Source organism: Cynocephalus volans, chromosome 15 (genome assembly GCF_027409185.1).
Source record: "Cynocephalus volans isolate mCynVol1 chromosome 15, mCynVol1.pri, whole genome shotgun sequence".
Taxonomy (NCBI): Eukaryota; Metazoa; Chordata; class Mammalia; order Dermoptera; family Cynocephalidae; genus Cynocephalus; species Cynocephalus volans.
The window spans coordinates 3012443-3039975 of NC_084474.1; the positions used below are offsets into that span (position 1 = coordinate 3012443).

General features: G+C 39.6%; 1 protein-coding gene and 1 pseudogene across 1 annotated transcript in view; one reads left to right on the forward strand and one right to left on the reverse strand.

The window, feature by feature from the left end:
- The first annotated feature begins 1205 nt into the window (after positions 1–1205).
- LOC134364276 (U2 spliceosomal RNA) lies at positions 1206–1369 on the forward strand (annotated as a pseudogene).
- A 171-nt stretch (positions 1370–1540) lies between these two features.
- Positions 1541–27533, reverse strand: part of ZMAT4 (zinc finger matrin-type 4) — a 287994-nt gene continuing 262001 nt past the window's right edge. The window contains exon 5 of the mRNA XM_063080071.1: positions 1541–1641. Coding sequence (XP_062936141.1) covers positions 1541–1641 — 101 coding nt within the window. The remainder of the gene's footprint in view (positions 1642–27533) is intronic.

The window sequence follows — 27533 nt, forward strand, 5'->3', positions numbered from 1 at the left end:
CAACATATTAATTACAAAGATAATGAAAACAGATTTTGGGGTTGGGAGGCAGTGTCCAATAGTCAATACAATCACGTTAGGTGTTCCTGGGTAAGAAATCAGGAAAAATCTTTTTGAAGAATTACCTTGATAAAAGTCCTCTGGGGCACATCAGAGCAGAGCAAGCCACGAAACTGGATTTGACTTACAAGATAGCACAATTTTAAGGAGAAAACTGAGAGTCAGTAAATAACTTGGGGGTTAAATGCTCTCAGCTGAGCCAGATTTCCTGTGACCTACGTCATTATGGTAACTTTCCTTGCCTGAGATGCTTCTTGTCATATTCCTGCCTGGAAAATGTTACTTGTCTTTTGAAATTATGCATTTATTCAATCAAAAATGTCTATAAAGCCCACAATATGTATCCAATGCTGTGTTAAGCACAAGAGATATAATGTTGAGCAAAATCTGACCTTGACCTCATCCTGTGTGCTCACCCTCTGCACCAAGGCCCCTGCAAGCTTGCCCTGCGTCGCTTCCTGCACTGTCGTCAAAGTTCTGGACGTGCACATGGTGCTAGAAAACAACCCACATGCTCGCGTGGCTGCTTCCTCAGCCAGGCAGGGGCTCCACCAGAGGAAGGACCACAGCTACCCATCCCTTCTTCCCCAGTGCACAGGTTGGGGAAAATGACACACATTAGGCACTCAATAAATGTTTGCTGAATGGATCATTCATTATTCATGAGGCCTTGATACAGCCAAACCTGTTAAATGATATTCTTAATGAAAATTAGACAAATAAAAACAAATACACTCAGGGAAATTACATCTTTTTGAGACATTCTTGGTTTTCTCTTATTTTATTAGCATTTTATTAACAGTCTAGCAGCTGCTTTAACAATGTCTACAGAGCTAATGTCAGTGGTTTTTAAAGAGGTGCATAGTATAAATACAGACGGAATGAGGGCTGGTTAGCCTTTCCAGTTTAAAATCATGAGAAGCATTGGGGAAAAAATAGAATGAGTTTCATGTAACTGGAGATGGCTGTGTGTGTAAATGACCTAACACACCAGCGGCTTTGTTACATTTCTACAACAGTCAACAATATTCACCCAGCAGAGGGAAGTAGTAGAAGACGTTCATAGAATTTGACTTTACAACACCAAAGTCCTACACACATCCTTCAAGCAGGGGTAACATTGTTCACTTTAAAATACTTAGTATATCGCTTCTCGGCCTTTTGGCTAAGATCAAGTGTAAAATACTTAGTATAGACCTAAAATTTTCCTCAAGCTCATAAAAGTGTGCTGAACTGTCCTTGAAAAAAGAATTTTTTTTAAAAAAGGATAACTTTTATTACTTGTGCCAAGAAAGGGAGGATAAGCCATTCTTTAAGTACTGTGAGGCAGACCCTGGGGGCTTCAGCAGCATAAAGGTACCTTGGAGATAAAGTGATGTAACTTCCATCTGCTTATTTTGAAATAAATAAGATGGGTAGCCTTTAGTCGTCATGTTAAATATCACATAGAAAAGGACTGAAGAGTGAAAGCATGAAGCACCTACTTGGTCTGGTGTTTGGATCCTTTCAGATGGGCGTGATACTGTTCTATTGAGTTTAGGGAGACACTGCAGATGGTGCATCTGTAATTGCGCCTCAGACCTGTTGACGACAGACAGACAGACAGACCTGGTTAGCACATCATGTTATCCAGAATGCCCCCGCATCTTCGAAAGTTCAGAGACAGAGTGTCTGTGAAGAGTTCTGGTCCACTCCTCCAACAACCCTTCCGTTCTTTCTTCCAGAGCCCAGCCAGCAAGTGCCTTAGCGGATGTGTGAGCACGAATATGTTAGAAGCGGACTGCTCCGTTTCTTGATGGGCAGAGTTATTAGAACATACCGCTTGGAACTGAGGGAAAGTGTTTCTGGACATTTGATAACTCAAACAAAGAAACATTCTACTTTTTCCCTAAGGCATGCAGACATGGGCTGTCATTCCTGCAATAAAATTGGACACTCTGGAGAAAAAACTCCATCCCAATTTCCTTCCCAATGGCAGAACTGGAAATTCAACTTTAGACATCATTCATTTACATCCTTCCTGCAGGATCATTTTATACAATGTAAATACCCAGGAGAAGGACAGACAATACATCCGTCTGGTCCACATGAAAGCTTCCTCTCCACCAGAGTGTTCACGAACAAATCTAGTCGTACACTTGCTTATTTATTTAGCTAATTCGCTAATGCAGTATTAACTTTGGGCCAAGTGGTAGGAACTGAAAGATGAATAAGATGCTCTTTGCTGTCAAGGAGTGAAAATCTTGACTGTTTTACAAAACCAACTCATCTAGAGCCAACCTTGTGTTCTAACGCAGCTTTAACCAGAAGACGTTAAACGCTTGCGACAGACAGCACAGAGACCTGCAGTGGGAAGTGGCCCTCCTGCTGGTGTGTCCCTTCAGAGCAGAAAGGAAAGTAAGGTCAGTCATGATTTGAAACTCTGGAGGTAAATCCTGGCCCCGACTGTTTTGGTTGTGTGACTTCCAAGGGAAAGTCACATAATTTCTTTTGGCCACAGTTTCTTCGTCTACAAGCTGACAACAAGGCCACTCACATCACAGGGCTGTTCTAAGAACTAAGGGAATAAGATCCATTACAATGTTTAGCACGTGAGAGCTGTTGTTATTAGTTTTGCCCCCAAATTCTAAGTTTTCCTACTGTACAAGCCAGGACATTAAAAGGCTGGAGCATTTCTTTCTGATTAATGCATAGTATTTTCTTTCTAACAGGAAAAGTTACTCTATTTTTCTTTTTTTTTTAATTGGTTATGAATAGTCACGAGATACAAAGCTGACTGTCACCACTCATGCCCAAGAAGTGATGGCCAGATCCATACTGGCAGCATGCCCATTACCACAAATTGCGATTATAGTCTATGTCCCCCACCCAATTATCCTGACCTCCCCCCCTCTCCCTTTCCCGCCCACTCCATTTTGTATCCCTGGGTATGTTATCTCCTCTGCAACCCCAACACACCACTGTGGTCTTGTTTTCCTTCCTTCTTGCTCTCTTAGCTCCCACTTATGAGTACATGTCGTATTTATCCCTCTGTGCTTTGCTTATTTCACACAACTTAAGTTTCTCCAAGCTCATCCATGTTGTTGCAAATGGAAGAATGTCATTCTTTTTTATGGCAGAGTAGTATTCCGTGGTGTATATACACCAGAGTGTCCTTATCCAATCATCCATCGATGGACATTTAAGTTGGTTCCATGTCTTGGCTATTGTAAACAGAGCTGCAGTGAACATGGAAGTGCACATATCCCTTCGACATGTTGACTTCCAGTGCTTTGCATATGTAACCATAAATGGGAATCCTGGATCCTATGATAGGTCTGTCTGTAGTTGTTTCAGAAACCTCCATGCTGTTTTCCATAGTGGTTGTTCTAATTCACAGTCCCACCAACAGTGTAGAAGCATTCCCTTCTCTCCACATCCTCACCATTTGTTATTCTCCATTTTTTTTTATTACAGCCAGTCTAACTGGGGTAAGATGGTATCTCAATGTGGTTGTAATTTGCATCCCTGATGACTGGTGATATTGAGCATTTCTTCATGCATCTGTTGGCCAATTGTACGTCTTCCTTTAAAAATGTCTATTCAGTTTCTTTGCCCACTTTTTAATTGGGTTATTGTTTTTTTTACTATGTAACTGCTTGAGTTCATTGAATATTATGGATATTAATCCCTTGTCAGATGCATAGTTAGCAAAAATTTTCTCCTACTCTGTAGGCTGTCATTTCTCTCGGTTGACTGTTTCCTTTGCTGTGCAGAAGCTTTTTAGTTTGATATAGTCCATTTGTTTATTTTTTCTTTTGTTGCCTGTGGTTTCAGGCTCTTGTTCATAAAGTCTGTGCTCAGACCTAGTTCCTGAAGTGTTTCACCTATATTTTCCCTTTATAATTTTAGTTTCAGGTCTTATACTTAAGTCTTTAATCCGTTTTGAGTTGATTGTAGAATATGGTGAGAGATGCACATCTAATTTCATTCTTCTACATACGGATATCCGATTTTCCAAGCACCACTTATTGAAGAGACAGTCTTTTCACCTATGTAGATTTATGTTGCCTTTGTCAAATATCAGACAGCTGTAAGCCTGAGGGGTACTTTCTGGGTTCTCTATTCTGCTCCACTGGTCCAAGTGTCTATGTTTATGCTGATACCATGCTGTTTTGGTTACTATAGCTTGGTAGTATAATTTGAAATCAGGTCATGTTATGCCTCTGGCTTTACAGTTTTTGCTCAGGATTGCCTTGGCTATTTGGTGTCTTTTGCTGTTCCATATGAATGTTCAGATTGTTTTTTCCATTTCTATGAAGAATGGCATTGGTATTTTGACAGGGATCGCATTGAATCTGTAGATTGCTTTGGGTAGTACAGACATTTTCACAATGTTAATTCTTCCAATCCAAGAGCATGGAATGTCTTTCCATCTTTTTGTGTCTTCTTTAATTTCTTTCAGTAGTAGTTTGTAGTTCTCATTGTAGAGAACTTTCATCTCCTTGTTTAAATTGATTCCTAGGTATTTTATTTACTTGTTGTGACTGTTGTAAATGGACTTACTTTCTTCATTTCTCTTTCTTTAGTTCATTATTGGAGAATATAAATGAAACTGTTTGGAGTCATTTATTTTGTATCCTGCAGTGTTACTGAAATTATTAACCGGCTCTAGGAGTTTTATGATAGAGTCTTTCAGTTTTTCTATATATAGTATCATATCCTCTGCAAATAGGGACAGTTTGAGTTCATCTTTTCCAATCTGGATGCAATTTCTTTCTTTCTCTGGCCTGACTGCTCTGGCTAGTACCTCCAGTGGTATATTAAATAGAAGTGGTGAGAATGGGAATCCTTGTCTTGTTCCTGTTCTTAAGGGAAAAGCCTTCAGTTTTTCCACACTGACGATGATACTGGCAGTAGGCTTATCATAGATGACTTTTATTGTGTTGAAACCCTTTCCTTCTATACCTAATTTGTTGAGAATCTTTATTATGAAGGGAAGTTGAATTTTGTCAAATGCTTTCTCAGCATCTATTGAGATAATCGTATGGTTTTTGTCCTTGAGTTTGTTGATGTGGTGTATCACATTTATTGACTTTCATATGATGAACCATCCTTGCATCCCTGGGATGAATCCTACTTGATCATGGTGTATAATTTTTTTAATGTCTTGCTGTATTCTGATTGCTAATATTTTGTTGAGGATTTTAGCATCTATGTTCATCAAGGATATTGGCCTATAATTTTCTTTTTTTTGTTGTGTCTTTATCTGGTTTTGGTATCAGAGTTTTGTTGGCCTCATAAAATGAGTTTGGGAGAGTGGCTTCTGTTCTAATTTTTTGGAATAGTTTGAGAAGAATTGGTATTAATTCCTCTTTAAAAGTTTGATAGAATTCAACTGTAAAACCACCTAGACCTGGGTTTTTCTTAGTTGGAAGACTGCTGATTACCACTTCAATCTCATTGCTTGTTTTTGGTCTGTTCAGGCTTTCTATCTCTTCTTGTTTCAGTCTGGGTAGTTTGTATGTGTCCAGAAACTTATCCATATCGTTCAAGTTTTCATATATGTTGTCATACAGTTGTTTATAATAGTCTCTAATGATTCTTCATATTTCTGTGGTACCAGTTGTAATGTCTCCCTTGTCATTTCTGATTTTTGTTATTTGGGTCTTCTCTTTTTTTTTTTTTTTTGTAATTTTATTTATCTTGTCAAAAACTCAACTTTTTCCTTCATTGAACTTTTCTGTCATTTTTTGAGTCTCTACTTCATTTAGTTCTACTCTAATCTTAATTATTTCTTTCCATCTCCTATCTTTAGGATTGCATTGTTGTTGTTTTTCTAGTTCTTTGAGTGTTGCATTATTTGAAGTCTTTCCAATCTTTTGATGTAAGGGTTTACTGCAATAAATTTCCCTCTTGGTACTCTTTTTGCAGTATCCCACAGATTTGGTATGATGTGTCTTTATTTGCATTAGTTTCAGTAAATTTTTTGATTCCCTGTTTAATTTCTTCTTGGACCTATAGGTCATTCAGGAGCCTATTATTTAGTTTTCATGTATTTGTATAGTTTCCAGAGTTTTGCTTGTTATTAATTTCTAGTTTTATTCTATTATGGTCTGAAAAGATACTTGGAATGATTTCAATTCTTTGAAATTTTCTAATACTAGTTTTGTGACCTAATATGTGGTCTATCCTGGAGAATGTTCCATGTGCCGATGAGAAGAAAGTATATTCTTTAATTGTAGGGTGAAATATTCTATATATATCTACCAGGTCCAGTTGGTCTAAGATATAGTTTAAATCCTATGTCTCTTTGTTGATTTGTTGCCTGGAAGATGTGTCCCATACTGAGAGGGGGGTATTCAGAACACAGACTATTATTATATTACGGCCTATTTCTTTCTGTAGGTCTAAAAGTGTCTGCTTTATATATCTGGATACTCCAGTATAGGGTGCATATATATTTATGATTGTTATGTCTACTAACTGGATAGATATTTTTTATTATTATATAGTGGCCTTCTTTGCCTCTTTTTATGGATTTTGTTTTGAAGTCTTTTATATGTGATATAAGAATAGCTACTCCTGTTCATTTTTAGTTTCCATTTGCATGCTATATCATTTTCCATCCCCTCACTTTTAGTCTGTGACTCTCTACAGGGGAAATGGCTCTCTTGAAGACAGCATAAACTTCGGTCTAGTTTTTTAATCCAATCCATCAGTTCCGTGCCTTTTGAATGGGCAGTTTAATCCATTCACATTTAGGGTAGTTATTGACAGGCACTATTTAATTCCTGTCATTTAATTGCTTTTTGTTTAAATGATTTAAATACCTTTTGATCATGAGTTACCCTTTTATTTCTCTTCTTCAATGTTAGTCGAAAATTTAAGGTTGCATGATTTAGCTTCTTTCTCTTTCTCACTGGCGTTTTTTTAATTTAATTTAATTTTATCAATACACAATGTAGCTGATTTTTGTGTCCCTTTACCAAATCCTCCCTCTCACTTCCCTCTTCCCCTTCCATCAACATCATATCTGCTTGTTTGTCTTAACAAGTTTAAGGAATTGTGATTGTTGTGTCTTCTTCCCCACCCCCGTTTTTTGTTTATTTATTTATTCATTTTTAGCTCCCACAAGTAAGTGAGAACATGTTGTATTTCTCTTTCTATGCCTGACTTATTTCACTTAATATAATTTTTTCTAAGTCCATCCATGTTGCTGTGAATGGTAGTATTTCATTCTTTTTTATAACAGAGTAGTATTCCATTGTGTAGATATACCACATTTTCCATATACACTCATCTGATGATGGACATGAGGGCTGGTTCCAACTCTTGGCTATTGTAAATAGTGCTGCAATAAACATTGGCGTACAAGTATCCCTTTGACATGATGTTTTCCATTCCTCTGGGTATATTCCCAGCGGTGGATTAGCTGGGTCGTATGGTAGATCTGTCCAAAATTGTTTGAGGAATCTCTAAACCATTTTCCATAAAGGCTGCACCACTTTGCAGTCCCACCAACAGTGTAGGCGGGTTCCTTTTTCTCCACATCCACCACCCTTTATCATTCTCAGTCTTTTGGATATTAGCCATCTTAACTGGAGTGAGATGAAATCTCAGTGTGCTTTTGATTTACATTTCCCAAATGCTGAGTGATGTTGAGCATTTTTTCATGTGTCTGCTGGCCATTCACATATCTTCCTTTGAGAAATGCCTATTCAGCTCCTTTGCCCATTTTTTAATGGGGTTACTTTTTTTTGCTGTAAAGTTGTTTGCGTTCCTTGTGTATTCTGGATATTAATCCTTTGTCAGATATATATTTTGCAAACATTTTCTCCCACTCTTTTCATTGTCTTTTAACTCTGTTAATTGTTTCTTTTGCTGTGCAGAATCTTTTTAGTTTGATAAAATCCCATTTGTTTATGTTTCCTTTGGCTGCCCATGCTTTTGGGGTTATATTCATGAAGTCTGTGCCCAATCCTACTTCCTGGAGTGTTTCTCCTATGTTTTCTTTAAGGAGTTTTATTGTTTCAGGATGTATATTTAATTCTTTAATCCATTTTGAGTTGATTTTGGTATATGGTGAGAGGTATGGGTCTAGTTTCATTCTCCTGCATATGGATATCCAGTTTTCCCAGCACCACTTGCTGAAGTGGCAGTCTCTTCCCCAGTGTGTAGACTTGGTGCCTTTCTCAAAGATCAGATGGATGTAGGTGTATGGGTTCTCAATAGATTTCTGGGTTCTCAATTCTATTCCATTGATCTGTGTGTCTGTTTTTATGCCAGTACCAGGCTGTTTTGGTTATTATACTTTTGTAGTATAGTTTAAATTCAGGTAGTGTTATGCCTCCAGCTTTATTTTTTTTGCTCAGAATTCCTTTGCTATTTGTGGTCTTTTGTTATTCCATATAAATGTTAGGATAGTTTTTTCCGATTTAGACAAAAATGCCATTGGAATTTTGATGGGATTTGCATTCAATTTGAAGATCACTTTCGGTAGTATGGACATTTTTACAATGTTAATTCTTGCAATCCAAGAGCATGGGATATCTTTCCATCTTCTTGTGTCCTCTTTAATTTATCTCAACAGCGGTTTGTAGTTCTTATAGAGATTTTTCAGATCCTTGGTTAACTTTATTCCTAAGTATTTCATTTTTTTGGTGGCTATTGTGAATGGGGTAGCTTTCTTGATTTCTTTTTCTGCATGTTCACTGTTGGAGTATAGAAATGCTACTGATTTCTGTGTGTTGATTTTGTATCCTGCTACTGTGCTGAAATTATTTATCAACTCTAAGAGTTTTTTTGTAGAGGCTTTAGGCTGTTTGATATATAAGATCATGTCTTCTGCGAACTGGGACACTTTGACTTCATCTTTTCCAATCCGGATGCCCTTTATTTCCTTCTCTTCTCTGATTGCTCTGGCTAGTACTTCCAACACTGTTGAGTAGGAGTGGTGAGAGTGGGCATCCTTGTCTAGTTCCTGTTCTTAAGGGAGAAGCTTTCATCTTTTTCCCAATCAGGATGCTATTGGCAGTGGACTTATCATATATGGCTTTAATTACATTGAGATATTTTCCATCTATACCTAATTTGTAGAGAGTCTTTTTCATGAATGAATGTTGAATTTTGTCAAATGCTTTTTCAGTGTTTATAGAGATGATCATATGGTCTTTGTCTTTGATTTTATGGATGTGTTGTATCACATTTATTGATTTGCATATGTTGAACCAATCTTGCATCCCTGGGATGAATCCCACTTGATCATGGTGTATAATTTTGTGTATGTGTTGCTGTATTCTGTTAGCTAGTATTTTATTGAGGATTTTTGCATATATATTCATTAAGGATATTAGCCTTTAGTTTTCTTTTTTTGTTGTATTTTTGTCTGGTTTGGTATCAGGATGATGTTTGCTTCATAGAATGAGTTTGGGAGAATGGCCTCTGTTTAAATCTTTTGGAATAGTTTGTAGAGAATTGGTATCATGTCCTCTTTGAAGGTTTGGTAGAATTCTGCAGTGAACCCATCTGGTCCTGGGCTTTTCTTTTTTGGGAGCCTTCTGATAACAGCTTCAATCTCTTTTATTGTTATTGGTCTGTTCAGATTTTCTACACCTTCTCGGCTCAATTTTGGTACTTTGTGTGTGTCCAGAAATTTATCCATTTCCTCTAGATTTTCAAATTTGTTAGCATATAGTTGTTTATAGTAGTCTCTAATGATTTCCTGTATTTCTGAAGTATCAGTTGTAATATCACTTTTTTCACTTCTAGTTTTTGTTATTTGGGTATTCTTTCTTCTTTTTTTAGTTAGTCTTGCTAATGGTTTGTCAGTTTTATTTATCTATTCAAAAAAACAACTTTTTGATTCATTGATCTTTTGTATCATTTTGGGGGTTTCTATTTCAGTAAGTTCTGCTCTCATCTTAATTATTTCTTTCCATGTGCTAACTTTGGATTTGGATTGTTCTTGTTTTTCTAGTTCTTTAAGGTGAAGTATTAGGTTGTTCACTTGCCATGTTTCCATTCTTCTGAAGTAAGCATTTAATGCAATAAATTTCCCCCTTCGTACTGCTTTTCCAGTATCCCACAAGTTTTGGTATGATGTATCATTATTTTCATTAGTTTCAATAAATTTTTTGATTTCCTGTTTAATTTCTTCTTGGACCCAAACATCATTAGGTAGATGCTGTTTAATTTCCATGTGTTTGTATAGTTTCCAGAATTTTGTTTGTTATTGATTTCTAATTTTAATCCATTGCAATCTGAAAACATACATGGAATAATTACAATTTTTAAAAATTTGTTGAGACTTACTTTGTGACCTAACATGTATTCTATCCTGAAGAATGCTCCATGTGCTGATGAGAAGAATGAATATTCTGAGGTTGTTAGAGGGAATGTTCTGTAGATATCTGCCAAGTCCAATTGGTCTAAAGTGTTGTCTAGATCTTGTGTTTCTCTGCTGATTCTTTGCCTTGATGATCTGTCCAATATGGAGAATGGGGTGTTCAGGTCCCCTGCTATTATGGTATTAGTGTCTATCTCATTCTTTAGGCCTAATAGTGGTTGCTTTATAAATCTGGCTGCTCTGACATTGAGTGCATATATATTTATGGTTGTTATGTCTTCTTGATGGACAGATCCTTTTATCATTACATAGTGGCTTTCTTCATCTTTTTATGGTTTTCGCTTTAAAGTCTATTTTATCTGATACAAGACTAGCTACTCCAGCTTGTTTTTCATTTCTATTTGCATGGTATACCTTTTTCCATCCATTCACTCTTAGTTTATGTGTGACTTTACAGGTGAGGTGAGTCTCTTGAAGGCAGCATGTAGTTGGGTCCACCTTTTTAATCCAGTCAGTCAGTCTGTGTCTTTTGAGTGGAGAATTTAATCCTTTTACATTAAGAGATGTTATTGAAAAGTGTTGATTTACTTCTAGCATTTTATTGATTTTTGTTTGGATGTCTTAATTATCTTTTGTTCCTTTCTTTATGATTTACTGTTTGTCTTCTGTATTTGTTGGTTTCTTGGGGTGGTAGATAAACTTTTTTTATCTCTTTATTGTTACCTTTTTTATTTTACTAGTGGGTTTTGTTTTTTCTTTAGTATTTATGGTAGTGGTGGTTGTTTTTCAGGTACCAAACCCAGTACTCTCTTGAGAATTTCTTGTAAGGCTGGTCATGTTGCAGTGAACTCCTGCAGTTTTTGTTTGTCTGAGAAATATACTACTTGTTGTTCATTTCAGAAGGATAGCCTTGCTGGGTAAAGTATTCTTGGCTGGCAATTTTTGTCTTTTAGTATTTTGAATATATCATCCCATTCTTTTCTGGCTTGTAGGGTTTGTGATGAAAAGTCTGATGTTAATCTGATTGGGGCTCCCTTACAGATGACTTGATGCTTCTCTCTTGCAGCTTTTAAGATTCTGTCTTTGTCTTTGAGTTTTGCCAATTTGACTATAACATGTCTTGGAGAGGACCTTTTTGGGTTGAATATGTTTGGGGATCTTTCAGCCTCCTGAATCTGAAGGTCTGTGCCTTTTACTATACCTGGGAAGTTTTCTGCCATTATTTTGTTGAATATGTTTTCAGTGCAATCTCCTTTTTCCTCCCCTTCTGAAATACCCACGATTGAGATATTTGAGCTTAAGGTTGTCTGTTATCTCTCTTAGATTTTCTTCAATGTTTTTAATTCTTTTTTTTTTTTTTTTTTTTTGGTCCGCCTGTGTCATTTCAAACAGCCCATCTTCAAGGTCAGAAATTCTCTCTTCTGCTTGTTCTAGTTTGCTGGTTAAACTCTTTGCTGTGTTTTTTATTTCGTTGAATGAAATCTTCAGCTTCACTAGCTCTGCTACATTCTTTTTCAGGGCATTGATTTCTTTGTACATTTCTTCTTTCAGGTCCTGTATACTTTTTCTCATTTCATTGTGTTGTCTAACTGAGTTTTCTTGTATCTTACTTAGTTTCCTTAGAATTATTGCTCAAAATTCCTTGTCAGTCATTTCAAGGACTTCCTGTCCTATAGGATCTAGAGATTAAGAGTTATTATTACCTTTTGGTGGTGTACTTTCTTGATTTTTCATATTCCTGGTATCTTTCCTTTGGTGTTTAGTCATTATGGCAGGGGATTTCATGTTCCACTCTTTTGACTGTAATGTCTGGATAGGATCCTGCCAGGACTGCCCATTTGGCATGGCTGCCTTTATGCCTGTAGGTAGGAGGCAAGGGCCTTTCTGGGCCATGGGGACTGGACTGGACTTGGAATCCCACAGTTGTGCCTACCTGTTCCAACATGGGTGGCTCAGGGCCCTGTGGGCCTGGCGGCTTTAAGGCCCCTCTGGGCAGTGCACATGGGCCTGGGCTGGGGGTCTCGTGGCAGTGCTTACCTGCTCTAGCACAGGTGCCTTGGGGCGCATGGGCCCAACACCTCTCTGGGCCTCTCTTGGGGCCTCTCTGAGCGGCATGCACTGGCCTGGGCTGGGAGTGTCCCACAGTGGCTCCTACCTGCTCCGGCATGGGTGCCTTGTGGGGTGTGTAGGCCCAGCAGCTCTCCAGACCTCTCTGGGGGCCCTTTCTAGGTGGTGCATGCTGGCCTGGGCCTGACATTTATGTTTTAATGGTGGGTTTTGCTCCTTCTTGTGTATCTGTGGTAGTGACCATCATTATTCAGATTCCAGATGAAGGACTGCCTTGAGAATTTCTTAAAGGGCTGGTTGTGTGGTAGTGAACTCCCACAATTTGTTTGTCTGGTGAATATACTATTTCTCCCTCATTTCTGAAGGAGATCCTTGCTGAGTAAAGAATTCTTGGCTGGCAATTCTTTTCTTTCAGAATTTTGAATATATCATTCCACTTTCTTCTAGCCTATAGGATTTCAGTTGAGAAGTCTGCTGTTAGTCTGATGGGGGTTTCCTTATAGGTGACTTGTTGCTTTTATTTTGCTGCTTTTAGAATTCTCTCTTTGAGCTTTGCAAATTTGACTATAATGCATCTTGGGGAGGATCTTTTTGGATTGAATCTGTTTGGGGACCTTTGAGCTTCCTGGTTCTAAAGGTCTGCACCTCTCCCTACACCTGGGAAGTTTTCTGCTATTGTTTCCTTGAATAAGTTTTCACTATATTTTCCTTTCTCCTCCCCTTCTGGAATACCCACAATTCGGATGTTAGAGTGTTTGAGGTTGTCTGCTATCTCTCTTAGATTTTCTTCATTATTTTTAATTTTTTTCTTTTTTCTCTTCTGCCTGGGTTATTTCAAAAAAGACCACCTTCGAGATCTGAAATTGCTTCTTCTACTTGCTCTAGCCTACTGCTTAAGCTCTCAGTTGTGTTTTTTATTTCATTCAGTGAGTCTTTCATTTCTAGAAGTTCTGCTACACTCTTTTTTAAGGTATTAATCTCTTTGTAAACTTCCTCCTTCATATTCTGGACATTTTTTCTTGTTTTCTTGTGTTCTCTAATTGGGTCTTCTTTTATCTCTTCAAGTTTTCTTAAGATCATTGTTCAGAATTCCTTCTCAGACATTTCAAGGATTCCCTGTTCTATGGGGTCTGAAATTTGAGCACTACTGTACTCCTTTTGTGGTGTCATATCTTCTTGTTTGTTTGTAGTTCTAGCATTTTTACACTGATGTTTTGTCATCTGGTAGAGGACTTGCTTCTTCTATTATTCTGGGGTTGACTATGAGGATAAAGATTTCCTCCTCTATTTGCAGGCTCTACTGGTGACTCTTCTTATATCATTGTAGTCAAGTGAGTGGCAGGTTGCCTGTAGAGTGTCCCTGGCTGCTACTATGGTAGGGAACTGTACCTGCAGTGACAGTAGGTGTGGCAGTGGCTATATTACACCATGTTGGCTCTTGTTCCAGCTTTCTGTGGCTGTAGGCTGAGTCTCTGGTGCCACACGGGTCTCAGCTCACCTTGTTGCCTGGTAGGCCTGTAGGCTCTCCCTTCCAGGGCCTAAGACTGAGCCCCAAGTCTAAGCCCTGGTGCCATATCGGTCTCTGCTCACCTCGGTGGCTTCTGGACCTGTGGATGCTTCCCTCCAGGGCCTAAGACTGAGCCCTGGTGCCACGCAGGTCTCGGCTCACCTCAGCAGCTGATGCAACTGTGGGCACTTCCCTCCCTTCCAGGCCTTAGACTGAGCCCCCCTCTATTTTCCTAAAAAGAAAATAATTTAAAGTTCTGGAAAAGCTTTGCAACTTGCTACCTGGGTAACTTTATGCAAATGATTTGACTTCTCTGGATTCTGTTTCCTTATAGCTTTGCGGGGAGGGCCGAGTGAAATACAACATGCATGAGAGACTGTCTAGCATGTAAAGGTAATGGACATAAGTCATCTGCTACTATGATTTTGGAGAGATGATAAAATGGAACTCTTTCTGTGTTAGAGTCCCAGTTGATGCCCCATGCTGAAGTCTTGAAACGCAGATGATCATACCCACATTCCCAAAGTAAGGCAAGAGAGCACCAGGGCAGGACAATCCAGGGGAAGTGGTCAAGAGCCACCGTCCAACCCTTGACTGATTTAGAATATTGATTCAACCACCACCAGTCTAAAAAGAAATTGGAGAAGAAAGAAAGAAATAGGGAGAAACTTTCTTCAGGAAGCGCCGCATTGTACTGTGAGCTCCACTTCTCTTCTGCACAGTGGAGTGCAGAGTCCTCTCTCACCTCAAATCCATGGAAGGGATTGAATGGAACTGCCTGGAGGGCTGGAGGAGCACTTCATGCACTTGGGAAGCAGTGTTCTCGAGTCCGACACCACCTGCAAAAGCCAAAGGTCTAGAGACTGTGGCTTGTCAGCTACTCTGATGGCAAAGTACAAGAGGTGGCAGGACCGGGGATGGCCTGTGCTCTCAGAGCTTGTCAAAATGAAAGCTACATGGAGGTTTCCCATAGATCATGTGTGTACCATGTATGAAAGGTCTCTCTCTCTCTCTCTCTCCTTCCTTCCCTCCCTCTCCCTCCCTCTCCCTCCCTCCCTCTCCCTCTCTCTCTCTCTCTCTCTCTCTCTCTCTCTCTCTCTCTCTCTCTCTCTCTCTCTCTCTCTCGCAGCTAGCTACTCTCTCTTTTTCTCTCTTTCGCAGCTGGCTAGCTGGCAATCCAAACCCTTAACCTTGGTATTACAACACCATGCTTTAACCAACTGAGCTAACCAGCCAGCCCTTGGTGATGTCTTAGACACTACTCAAAAGAGCTGCCTAAAGTTGACAGGATAAAGAGACCTCAGCAAAAAGATGCTGCAAGTGCTCAGCTGGGTACCCAGTGCTTAAAGTGACCCCACAAGAGATACTTAGCCCACATTAAGTGAGAAGAACCAGTTTGCAACCTCTGCTGAGTCAAGCAGCGTCTATGCTGGCTTTGGGTAGTGTCTACCCAGTACACTTCTACTCTCCTTGCTTTTCTAACCTCTCACCCTGCATCTCTCAGCCCCGGAGGAACCAGAGGCAACCTACTGAGGTGAAGAAAGAAAAGCAAAAACCCTAGAAGAAAAGCAGACAAGCCCACCACATTCCCTTTTCCCTGGTGAAATAGCCCCAACCAGAACTGAGCTGGTAGAGGGGAAAAACTAACTTTTTACAAACTTTGGAGGTATTTTTTTAAAAAAATTTTATCCTAGATGTATTAATTATGGAAATGGAGATTTTATGGATTTACAAATGAGCAAAGGACTCTTTACTACCTAAAAGGAAGGAAAAATTCATGAAACCTGCGCTAGCTTTTATCCTAAGGGCAGGAAAGAATGAACCTCACAGAGACAACTTGAATGACATGAAGGACAAGTGTATAGTTACTTTCTGGTTATATCAAGTCCAGTGAATACTGTTTACTGAATGTCACGGTGTCATCCGAGTTGCTCTTGTATCTATAACATGAACAAAGAGCAGAACTTCCTGGAGACTTTCAAGTTCTTTGGCTCAATGCACATTTCCAAGAAACCTATTTGAAATGTCATAGAGTAAACTGGGTTGACCAGTGTGAGGACTAGCTTCTTCTTGTTTCAATCACATAATTGGGCTCTGACTTACCTTATTGTTTAATTCAGAGTCAATTTAATTATGGCAAAAAAAAAAAACCCCAAACAAACAAACAAACAAAAAACAATGAGACTACACATATCTGGGATCTTTTTAGGAAGCAATCCGAGGGACTCAAAACTTTCCAGGCACAGACTGCCAGTTCCAAGATGAAACAGACAACTGTCGAATCACTATTCCTCAGGCAATGACTCTCGAACGTCAGAGTGTGGGTGCGTCCTCCACTGATTGTGCTAAAATGCATATTTCCAGAGACAACCTCTGGAAATCCTGACTCTGTAAGCTTCAGGTGGGGCCTGGAAATGTACGAGAACTTTCAGATCATAACCCCTCTCCCACCACACACTCTCACTTTAAAAAGAACTCCCCCACAGATTCATACTCCTTTTGGGAACTTGGATTTGTCAGAACAATACAGGGTCTTAAAGAAAAGAAAGCTATTCCATAAAGAAGAGCCGTGATTACACGCCTTTTCCATTTCACTGCTGTGCACGATTCAGCATGACTACGGAGTCCCCAAACCCAGAGGCTGTAAGTTATCGCAACCAGCCTGTGAGCTGTTTGAATGCCTACCCAGGGCTGATCCATTCTCCTTTTTTATGCATGGAATCAGAATATGAAAAACAGCTTCAGGCTTTATTTCCTCCAGAGTCCTCCATCAATCTTGTCATAATAAATGGTAACTACTATTTACATGGGTGCTCTTCAGACTACAGACTAATCAAAGGTCTACTCATACCAAATGGAGGCTCAGCTTGGCAATAGGCATAAATATTTATGTTTAAAAGTGGGCATTTTTAAGGACACCAACAAATCTAAAACAAAATTCTGACCTGCTGCTTTCCAAAACAGTGCTCATGCTCTGCAGCCAAGCAGAGGCGTGGGCAGGAAAGATTTGGCTCTTTACTGCGATGCGAACTACAGGGATCACAAACTGGAAAGGCAGTGCATGTAAACAAGAACAAAGGCAGAGAAGGGCAGGGGAGTCCTCCCCCACACATGACACAGTGTCCTTGCTGGGAACTTAGTGCTTTATCAACGCACAGTTGAAGGACTAATTATTTGGGAATGACTCCTTTTTCCTTAGACAGCTAGAGAATCTTGTTATTAAACTACAAAGGCTCACTTTCTTATTCAATTCATTTTCAACAGAATACCATATTTAGAGCACCCTAAAACCTTTGCAGACCTAAAGGTCATTTGCACAGAATTGCCTACTGTGTGTTATGACATATAGTCCCTGCCTGCAAGGAGCTGACGGATGGTACAACTGGAGAGAGAAGATGTGTACACAGGCAGCAACAGTGCAAGGTAGACCCACACTGAGGAAATTATGAGAGCTAAAGGAGGAGACTGGTTCTGTCTGACTCGGAGAATCTGGAAAAGCCTCTTGAAGATGCCTTACTTTTGTATTTATATTCCCTAGCACAGTGTTTGTAAAACAGATGGTCCTGGGAAGTTTAGCAGTATGTGACTATTCAATGTTTCTTTTCAAGTCTAACACAGCTAGATGTCCCTATGACTTCAACTGCATTCTTTCTAAATTAGAGAAATAACATTGAGTCTTTATTACAATGCCAGATATTTTGCTGAATGCCAAGAATAGAGGAAAGAATAAGACAGAGTACTTTTTCTTACAGAGCCAGTCAGGGAGAAAGAAAAAAACAAGTAAACAAACAAAAATCATAATTAAAGGTTGTGAAAGTGTTGCACAGGAAGAAAACAGAATAATGAGAGAAACAGTAAGTAGGAAGAAGAGTAATTTCGGATAGTATGGCCCAGACAGTTCTCTAAGAAGTGTGACATAAAAGCAGAGGATGATAATTAGCCTGTGATGTGAAGAACTGGTACGAAGTGTCCAGGGAAAGTGAACAGCAAGCACAGAAGGCCAGAAGTGAAAGTGGGCTTGGACCACTCAAGAAACAAAGGCTGGCGAAAGAATGGATAAAAGAAGAACAATCAAACAAACAAAAAAGCCTGTCAGCCGAGGATTCTAGATCCAGCAAAAATATCCTTCAAATCTGAAAGTGGACCAAGAACATTCTCAATAAACAAAGGCTAAAAGAACAGTTTGTCAGCAAACCTGCACTACAGAAATGCAGAAAAGCTATTTATAGCTCTTCAGGTTGAAGGGGGATGACACCAGATGTAAACTCAGAAAAGACGAAGAACATCATACATGGTTAATATGTGTGTATCTATATTTTAAATTTTCTCTTGATTTATTTGAAGACAGCAAGCAATTTATTTTTAGTCTTTTAATTGAAATGTATTGATTATATATATTTGTGGGATACAGAGTTGACTATCAATACGTGTGTACAATGTGTGATGATCTATTCAGGGTAATTAGAACATTCATCATTATAAAATTTAATCATTTCTTTCTGATGAGGACATCTGTTCTCCTTTCTTCTAGCCATTTGATAACATGCAGTAAATTAATGTTAATTATAGAAGCCTAGCTCAACTATACACCAACAAAACTTATTTTTGCTATCTATCTAGCTGTTTTGTATCCATTAACCAGCCTGTCAATATCCCTCTTCCCCTTCCCCTTTCCTATCTTTAGCAAACAGCTCTTCTCTCTCTTTCTGAAAGTTCACTAACAGTGTAAAGCAAAAATTGTAAAGCCGTATTGGGTATTATGCCATTTATAATGTGTATACATGTAAAATATATGACAGCAATAGCATGAGAATGGGTCAGAGTAAAACAATACTGTTGAAAGATTGTTACATGAAATGGTACAATATTAACTCTAAACAGACAGTGTAGTCCCTTAGAACAACCACTAGACAAATACAAAGCTGAAAAACTAAAAAGCATATAGAGATAATAAAATAAAATAATAAAAAGTATTTGATTAGCCCAAAAGAAGTCAAAACGGGAGAAATACAGAAATAGAAAACAGATCGAACAAATAGAAAACAGCAAAGTGATAGAGCTAAAATCAACCAGACTAATTATTACATTACATATAAATGGATTAAATACTCAAAAGGTTGAAACTGTTTGACTAGATAAAAAGCAAGATCCAAATACACATTGTCTTCAAAAGATGGACTTTGTATACTTATAGGTTGAAAGTAAAAGGATGGAAAAAGGCATACGATGGAAACAGTGAGTTTGACAAACTGGAAGTGTCTACATCGATATCAGACAAAATGGAATTTACAGCAAGGTAGTTTGCCAGAGATAAAGAGGATGTTTTGTAATGATAAAGGGAGAAATTCATCTGGAGAACCTAACAAGTCTAAATGTAATTCAGATAATAACAAAACTTAAGAATACATTAGGCAAAAACTGATAAAACTAAAAGGAGGAATAGACATGTCCACAGTAATAGATGTTAACACCACTCTCTCAGTAGTTGTTAGAATAGGACAAAAAAAAATCAGTAAAATTTAAAAGATCTAAACAGCAGTATTAATCATCTAGTACTAGTTGATATTTTCAGAACACTTACACTCAAACACTGCAGAATACACAATCTTTTCTATACAGCAAGTAAAGCAAAATAAAGAATATGCTGAGCCATGAAAAAGTCTTACTAAATTTCAAATAATTACATTTTGTAGAGTGGATTCTTTGACTACAATTGAATTAAGGTAGAAATAAATAGCAAGAATATTTACACGGAACATAATATTTCTAAATAACCTGTGGTTAAAAAAAAATCCAAAAGGAAATAAGAAAATATTTTGAACTGAAGGATAATGAAGATGCTACATGTAAAAAAGTTTAAGTAAAAGCAGTTTTTAGAGGGAAATTTACAGAAACAAAGAAAGGCTTAAAATCAATGGTAAAAGCTTCAACACTATAAAATTGGAAAAAGACAAGCAAATTAAACCAAAATCAGGTAAGAAGAAAGAAATAATAATGAACAGAAATCAATGAAATGGAAAACAAAGTACAGAAAGAAAATACAACTGAAATCTGCATCTAAGGAAAGATTAATACAAGTATTACTTCTTAGCAAATCTGGTGGAGATTTTTAGAAAAGGGGAAACACAAATTTCCAGAATAAAAGAGTAGATATCAATACAGATCCTACTGACACTGCAAAAGGATAATGAGAGAAGGTAATGAGCAATATTCCATGCCCGTAAATCCCACAATGTGTGAAAGATGCGCAAATGTCTTTTAAAATTCAAGTTATCAGGATTAACACAAGGTGGAATAGAAAATCATGATAGCCACTTATCTGTAATAAGACTGAATTTATTGTCAAAACTTTCCTGCAAAGAAAGGTCTAGACTCAGAGGGTTTCACTGGAGAATCCTATAAAATACTAAGAAATTACATAATGTTATACAAATTCTTACAGCAAATAGAGAAAACATCAGTACAGAAAAGAGCATTTGACAAGTTCCAACATCCATTCATGATCAAAATTCTCAGTAAACTAGAGAAGAACTTTCTTAACTTGATAATGAGCATCTACAAAATAATCTACAGCTAATATATTAAATGACAAAATAATGAACAGTTTTCTAAGATCAGGATAAAGCCAAAAAGGTCACTTTTATCATCTTTAATCAGCATTTCACTGGAGATTCTGGGAAGTGCAATAAAAAAGGAAAAAGAAATGAAAGGCATATAGTTTGGAATGAAGAAGTAAAACTGTCTTTATTTACAGAAGGCACTGTTGTTTACACATAAAATCCTAAAAGATCTACAAAATAACTACTAGAATAAGTGACTCTAGTAAGTTCACAACACACAAAGCCAATAGAAAAAAATCAATTGATTCTTGAAATAGCTGCAGACAATTGGAAATTGAAATTTTCCAATACCATTATAATAGCATCAAAAATCATTTTAAAACACTTAGGAATAAATTTAACAAAAGATGTACAAGACTGAAAACTACAAACATCGTTGAGAGAAATTAAAAGGAACCTAAATAAATACATAGATATAGACCATATTCATGAACTAAAAGAGTCAGTATTGTTAAGATGTCAGTTCTACAGATTCAGTGCAAACACCTTAAAACTGCAACATGCTCTGTACAGAAATAGACGAATGGATTCTCAAATTTATGTGGAAGTCAGAGACCTAGAGTGACCAAAACAATTTTGAAAAAGAAAAAAGTTTAAGGACTCACACTTGAGGATTTTGAGATTTGATATAAAAAACTAATGTAATCTCAAGAGTGTTGCATCAGAGTAAGGATGGTCAAATGACATCATTGGAACAGAATAGGCTGTCCAGGACTACACCCACACACAAAGGGTCAACTGAGTTCCAACAAATGTGTCAAGGCAATTCCACAGGGGAAGAAAAATGAATATCAACCTCCACCCTTCAACGCATTAAAATTAAGATTCTTTAAACATCTAAATGTAAAAGCTAAAACTATAGAGTTTCTAGAAAAATATAAAAGAATATCTTCATGAATATGAGATAGGCACATATTTCTTAGGAAACAAAATAGATTGAACATAAAACAATGATAAATTGGATTTTATAAAAAGCAAAGCCTTTTGCTTATAAAAGACACTATTAAGAAAATAATAAGGTAAGCCACGATCTGGGAAAAATACTTGCAATACGTATATCTGAGACAGAACTTCTGTCCAGAATATATAATTAACTCCTACAAAACAATAATAAAAAGACAAATAACACAAGTTTTTTAAAAGCAAAATACTTGATCAGATATTTCATAAAAGAAGATATAAAAATGGTCAATAAGCACATGAAAAGGTGCTCAAAGTCATTTTTCACCGGGGAAATGAAGATTGAGAGGACAATTAAATACCATCTCACACCCACTACAAATTCTAACATCAAATAAACCAAATGGACATGACCATGTGGAACAACTGAAATTTTATACATTCCTGAGGACATTGTAAAATGTTACTAATACTTTGGAAAACCATTTGATAGTTTCTTATAAAATTAAGCACTTACCTACACTATGACTTGAAATTCTACTCCAAGATATTTAGTCAAGAGGAACAGAAACTTAGTACTTGAAAATACTTGTACAAGAATGTTTACAGCAGCTTTATTCATAATGGCCAAAACCACAAAACAATCCAAATGTCCATCAACACAAGAATTGATAAACAAATTATTATGTACTTATACAATGGAGTAATACCTGAAAAAAATTAAATATACTGATTCATGCAGCAATGTAAATGACCCTCGGAAACATAATGCACAGGTAAAGCCGTCAGACACAGAAGAGCACCTGCTATGTCATCTCATTCCAATGAAGTTCAAGAACAGCAAAGCTGCTCTGAAATAAGAGAATTCAAAACAGTGTTGGCTTTTGGGGGTGGAAATTGACTAAAAGAGGACAAAAGGAAATTTTCTAGAATAATGAAAATGTTCTTGATTTAGAATGGTAGTTGCAAGGTATATCCATTTACCAAAATTCATCACATTGTATATACCCAAGATCTGCACATTCCACTTTATTGTAAAAAAACAAAAGTTGGATGGATGCAGTTCTACATGGAAACCTCAACTAGAATACTCGGTTTAGCCAGTTTCTGTTCTCATTTACTCCTACAATTTCTGCATTACTAGAAAGTAACCTTCATTTTCATATTGATGCTTTGATAACCTTGCAAAACTCACAGAAATATTTACATATGTTTTGTATTATAATGTTCACTAAAGCTGAAATTATTCTGAAAGATGATTAATAATATAAAAGTAAAAGAAACAAGGTATTTGATTTTGAATGATTTCTTTCTCTTCTACTTCTTAAACATCCATTAATCAAAATGTTCTGCACATGGATTTGTCATCCTTTAGTATAAAAAATAATAGCTGATATTTATATTATATATGCCATATTAAGCCCTGCTGTGCTTAGTTTATTCATTTACCCATTTATTCATGTACTCTTTCCAACACTCTGGGAGCAGATACTACTGTTATTCTACTTTAGCTGATGAGGAAACTGAGGTACAGAAACTTGATCAAAATGATAGAGCTTGCGGGAGGCTGAGCTGGGCTGTGAACGCATGCCTTCTGGCTCAGGAGCCCAGGTTCCTACCACCGTACACACCAGTCCTGTGACGGGAGACTAGGATCAGAATCATGCAAATGTGAAAGGCTCTTTAGAGATCACCTAGTCCTGTAGTCCTCACACCTGCCCACTTGATAAGTGAGAATCAGGAGGGAATTGTCAAAAACACAAGTTCTGGGTCTCACCCCAGATAATTATGATTCACTAAATCTAGACTGGAACCTAGAAATCCATATATTTTTAAAACTACCAGTTTTGAGGAAACCATTGGTCTAGTCCCAAACCCCATGGGGAATGTATGAATTTGCTACATCTTTGACAAGCAGAATTGATTTTTGTTTCTGCCCTAACAGCACTAGTGCCATCGAATTCCTTGCATTTGGAAGCTGTTCTTTCTTAAATACGGCTGAATTCTACACATCAACCTGAGTTCTGCTTTGTATGAGTCCCCAGCACAAGTTTATTCCTATCTCTTCAAGTACATCAACTGCTTAAAGGAATTTATCGTGTCACCTGCTGCTCTGTTTTCTGAGAGACAGTCACGGGCACTTCTACGGTGTTCTCATGATAACACGCACCCTACGCCCTGCCTCATCTCCACCACCTTCCTGTTCATTGATGACTTTCTTAAACTAGGACCCACACTAAATGCCAAGTTCCTACTGTGGTCTTATCAGTGCACAGCAGAGCAGCATAATAGAGTAGGCCCCTGTGCACATTACTTCAGTCACTGAAACTGGGGGACAGACCCCAATCCCACCAAGCTATTCTCCTGACTCCAGTCACAGTAGGCCTTGGCTGGGGTTGAGGGAAGTGGGATTAGCAAAAAGAAATCTGCTTGACCAAGCAAGATAGGCTGGATTCCGAGGAATAACAAATTCAGTTAATGATAACATAAGAATAGAGCTAATTAAACACAAATTTCCTCAGGCTAAGACTGGATGTAGAGGTCAGGATGTCTATTCCTAAACAAATGCCTCGAGGCTTTGGATAACATCTGTAATGCCAATCTCAAGTTGTCTTTGCAGATGACACACAACTACAGCCCTGCTTTGAAGTTTGTGTGGTTACAGACATGAAGGACCAAGGAGGACCTGAGGCAGGATGTAGTAAATAATTCCACCAACCTCACCACCAGTCAGTCAGATTCACACACGACTCCTGGGGTCCCCACTCAGTGCTTGTGATTCTGAGCTATCAGGGAATCAGGGGGCTTAAAAATCCCTGTTGGCTACCACAGGCTCCTCTGAATGGCATTAAAATAAATGCTCATCTTTAACCCTGCAAACTTTGGCATGAGAGATTTCCTAGACATTTGGGCAGTGGATGATGGACATCTCTTGGTTCGGTAACATCAATACTTCTAAGGCTTTGAGTGTAAGCGTGTGTGTATGCATGTGTCAGCCCTGACAGACCGTAATCTGCACTCATATTGAACTTGCTATCAGTTAATTCTTCTAAGTCTTTTCCACACAAGTTTCTGCTAAGTCAAATCTTCCTTTCTTTTACTTTATTTATTTATTTTTTTGTCTTTTTCGTTACCGCACTCAGCCAGTGAGTGCACCGGCCAGTCCTATATAGGATCCGAACCCGGGGCGGGAGCATTGCTGCAGTCCCAGCGCCGCACTCTCCTGAGTGCGCCACAGGCTCGGCCCCTTTCCTTTACTTTATACATGACCACTCAGATATTGCTATTTGTTCCCATTAAGTTCCTTCTCAATTAATTTACCTGTTCCTCTAGGGGTAGCAAATATAACGCAGCTCATGTGGCACTCGTGACTGGTCGGTGGTGGCCGCCTGGAGTGCTCTGAAAAGATGATGAGTGTACACCCTACCCAGAGGGGAAGGTTACCGTCCTCTATTGACCATATGTTGTGGGGAGGGGTCGGTGCTAGTGGCATGTTTTTCATGTCTTTGCCATTCTGGCTGCAGCACACCAACATGAACCTTAGAAAAGCCTGGGCAAGAAATACACAGGTAGAACAGAAAGTCAAAAGCCGAGGGGTTGGTTAGATTGTCCATGGAGAGGGCTCAGTTAAGAGAGGAGCATGCAGGAGCCAAGGAGCAGCTGGAACTGCCCAGCATCCCACCACTGCTGGCCTGCTGTCTCACCTGATGCATGGGCAGGAGCTGGGCCTGGAGCATCTCCAGCTCCACCTTCAGTGTGGCTGAATCCTGGGCCAGGTACATATGCAGGACCCTGGTGCAAGGACCAACGTACCCTGCAGGTCACCCATATCATTGAGGCTAGGGCATTAAGACACAGACACAGCCTCCAGTGTATCCCCATGGGTTCCCGTTTCCCGCACAGAGCACGACCTGTCTTTGCTCTTCTCTACCTCCCATCCATTCTTCTGTCAACACTGGATGCAGAAAAAACAGTCTACGTAGACTGTCTCACCAGCTCCCGTGACTGCAGAAGGCCTAACCCTTATAACGAATTCCTCATTCTATATCAGTACGGTGGTCTACTCTTCTGGTCAAACCCTGATGCAGAATACGGTGGTATCAAGGAAGCCAAGACATGAACATTTTCTAAAAGGATGAAGGGGGATTATTACCATATTTAATCCTCAAAACCACCTTATGAACGTTATTAGCTCATTTTACAGATGAGAAAACCATGGTTCAAAGACATTAAAGTCATAGAACTAGTAAGTGGAAAAGCCAGATCTGAATCTACTTACTTCTGATTTCAAAACTAGTGACCTTAATAACTACATGAGGGCTTTTAAAAAGAAAAATGAGAGGCCCGCCCTGCCCTGCTCCTTCACTCGCTCGGGTTCCTTCCTTCATGGCTCAACTAGGAATTAAAACTTCTCATGTCATTCAGACATTCTCCCTGTGATGCTGTATAACCTTTAAGCCTCCTACCTCCTTGGATATGTGGCCACAGGTGTTGTATTCAGCTCTTGAACTCTGATGTGCAGCCTAGGCTTTCTGAAAGCCTTCATCCAAAAAAACTTCATTTTTGAAGACCAAAAACAGGACTAACAAAACCGAGCTGAATGGTGTTTTCATCTGGAGGATGGCAGTGGCTGAGGCGGGTGGCACGGAGTAGCTGAGGTGGAAAAGGCGGCCACTGGGCCTCAGGCAGCCGGGAAACTTGTGGACCTTCCTCGTGCCGTCTCTTAAGGGAGGACCGCTGCTGGTGGCCAGTTGTGGGGGTGGCCGCCACTTTGCCCTTGGCAAGAGAGGCTGCCTCATTTACAGGCAACAGCTTTGAAGTGTGGAGCAGGAAAAGAACTGTTTCTTAGCTGCAAAAGTGAGTCTCTAAACAGGGAACACAGTGCCAGTGCTGCTGTGGATGCAGACATGACCCCGGAGGCCGGGGCCGCACTGAAGGTGGCCAGCTGCCCTATTCAGGATTAGAGGTTTCAGGCTGGCATTAAAGAAGATTCCTGGGAGCGCCCGAGGCGCGCCGTGGGACCGAGCAAGCAGCCCGAGGCAGCGGGAGCCGAGAACGGGGAAGGCGACAAACCAGAGGCAGAGAGTAAGCGCACGACCTGGCACAGCCCTGTGAGTGACCCCTGGCCCAGCTCTGTTTGGGGAGCTGACGCCCACCTGGCTCCCGCCTGCATCACCAGTTCACTCACCGCCCCGGGGCTGCCTCCATCTACCCAGGTGCTGGCAGCTCCGGCCCAGCTCAGCTCAGCTCCTCACTAAGCCTTCCCACTTGCTACCCCCGGCGCGGGGCTTCCCAGGGCCTGAGGGCTGGCCTCCCCTCCCACTCCCTCCACGGTACTCTGGCAGGGCTGGTGGCGTGGGGCGTCCCAGGCCAGTGTTGGGAGGGCAAGGAAGTACGAGCGGGGCCGACTGTCACTCCACCACACCCCTGGTAAACTTCTGGTTACTAGGAGGCAAATACCATCCCTGCGGCCACCAGTTCGAAAAACGCCTAACCAACTTCTGGTTGAGAATAGTGTGGTAGGAGAGTTCCCAGGTCTGCTTGAACCTGCCGGAGAGCTGACTGCAGGCAGGCACTAGACTCGGTCCATACCAGGGGGATACAAAGGTGAACAAGTCCCGAGAAAGATCTACAGTGCTACAAAGGCACCCAGAGCAACCGGTCATCTGGGCCTAGCAGAAACCTGGTAGACTTCCTGGGCGAGGCGGTGCCGAGCAGGGTCTTGAAGGCCCAGCTGATAGACGAGGGTTGCAGAAGACACGCCCCAGCCCAGCACAGTGCGCACAGAGTGGGGAGACAGGCGGCGAGGGAGGCGGAGACTAGACAGAAACCACACACCCTGTGGGGTCGCCACTGCACAATCCAACAGCCTGGGCCAGAGCACACGGAACAGGGAGAAGTCCTGCACAGGAAGTGAAAGCTCAACAGAGATCACACACCCTGTGGTATGTGATCCACCAGCCCAGCAGAGTCCAAGCTGACCAGAAAGGCGGCTCCCCGGAGAGGCCCAAGACCTGAGGCAACCACACACACAAGGCACTAGAGGCCAACT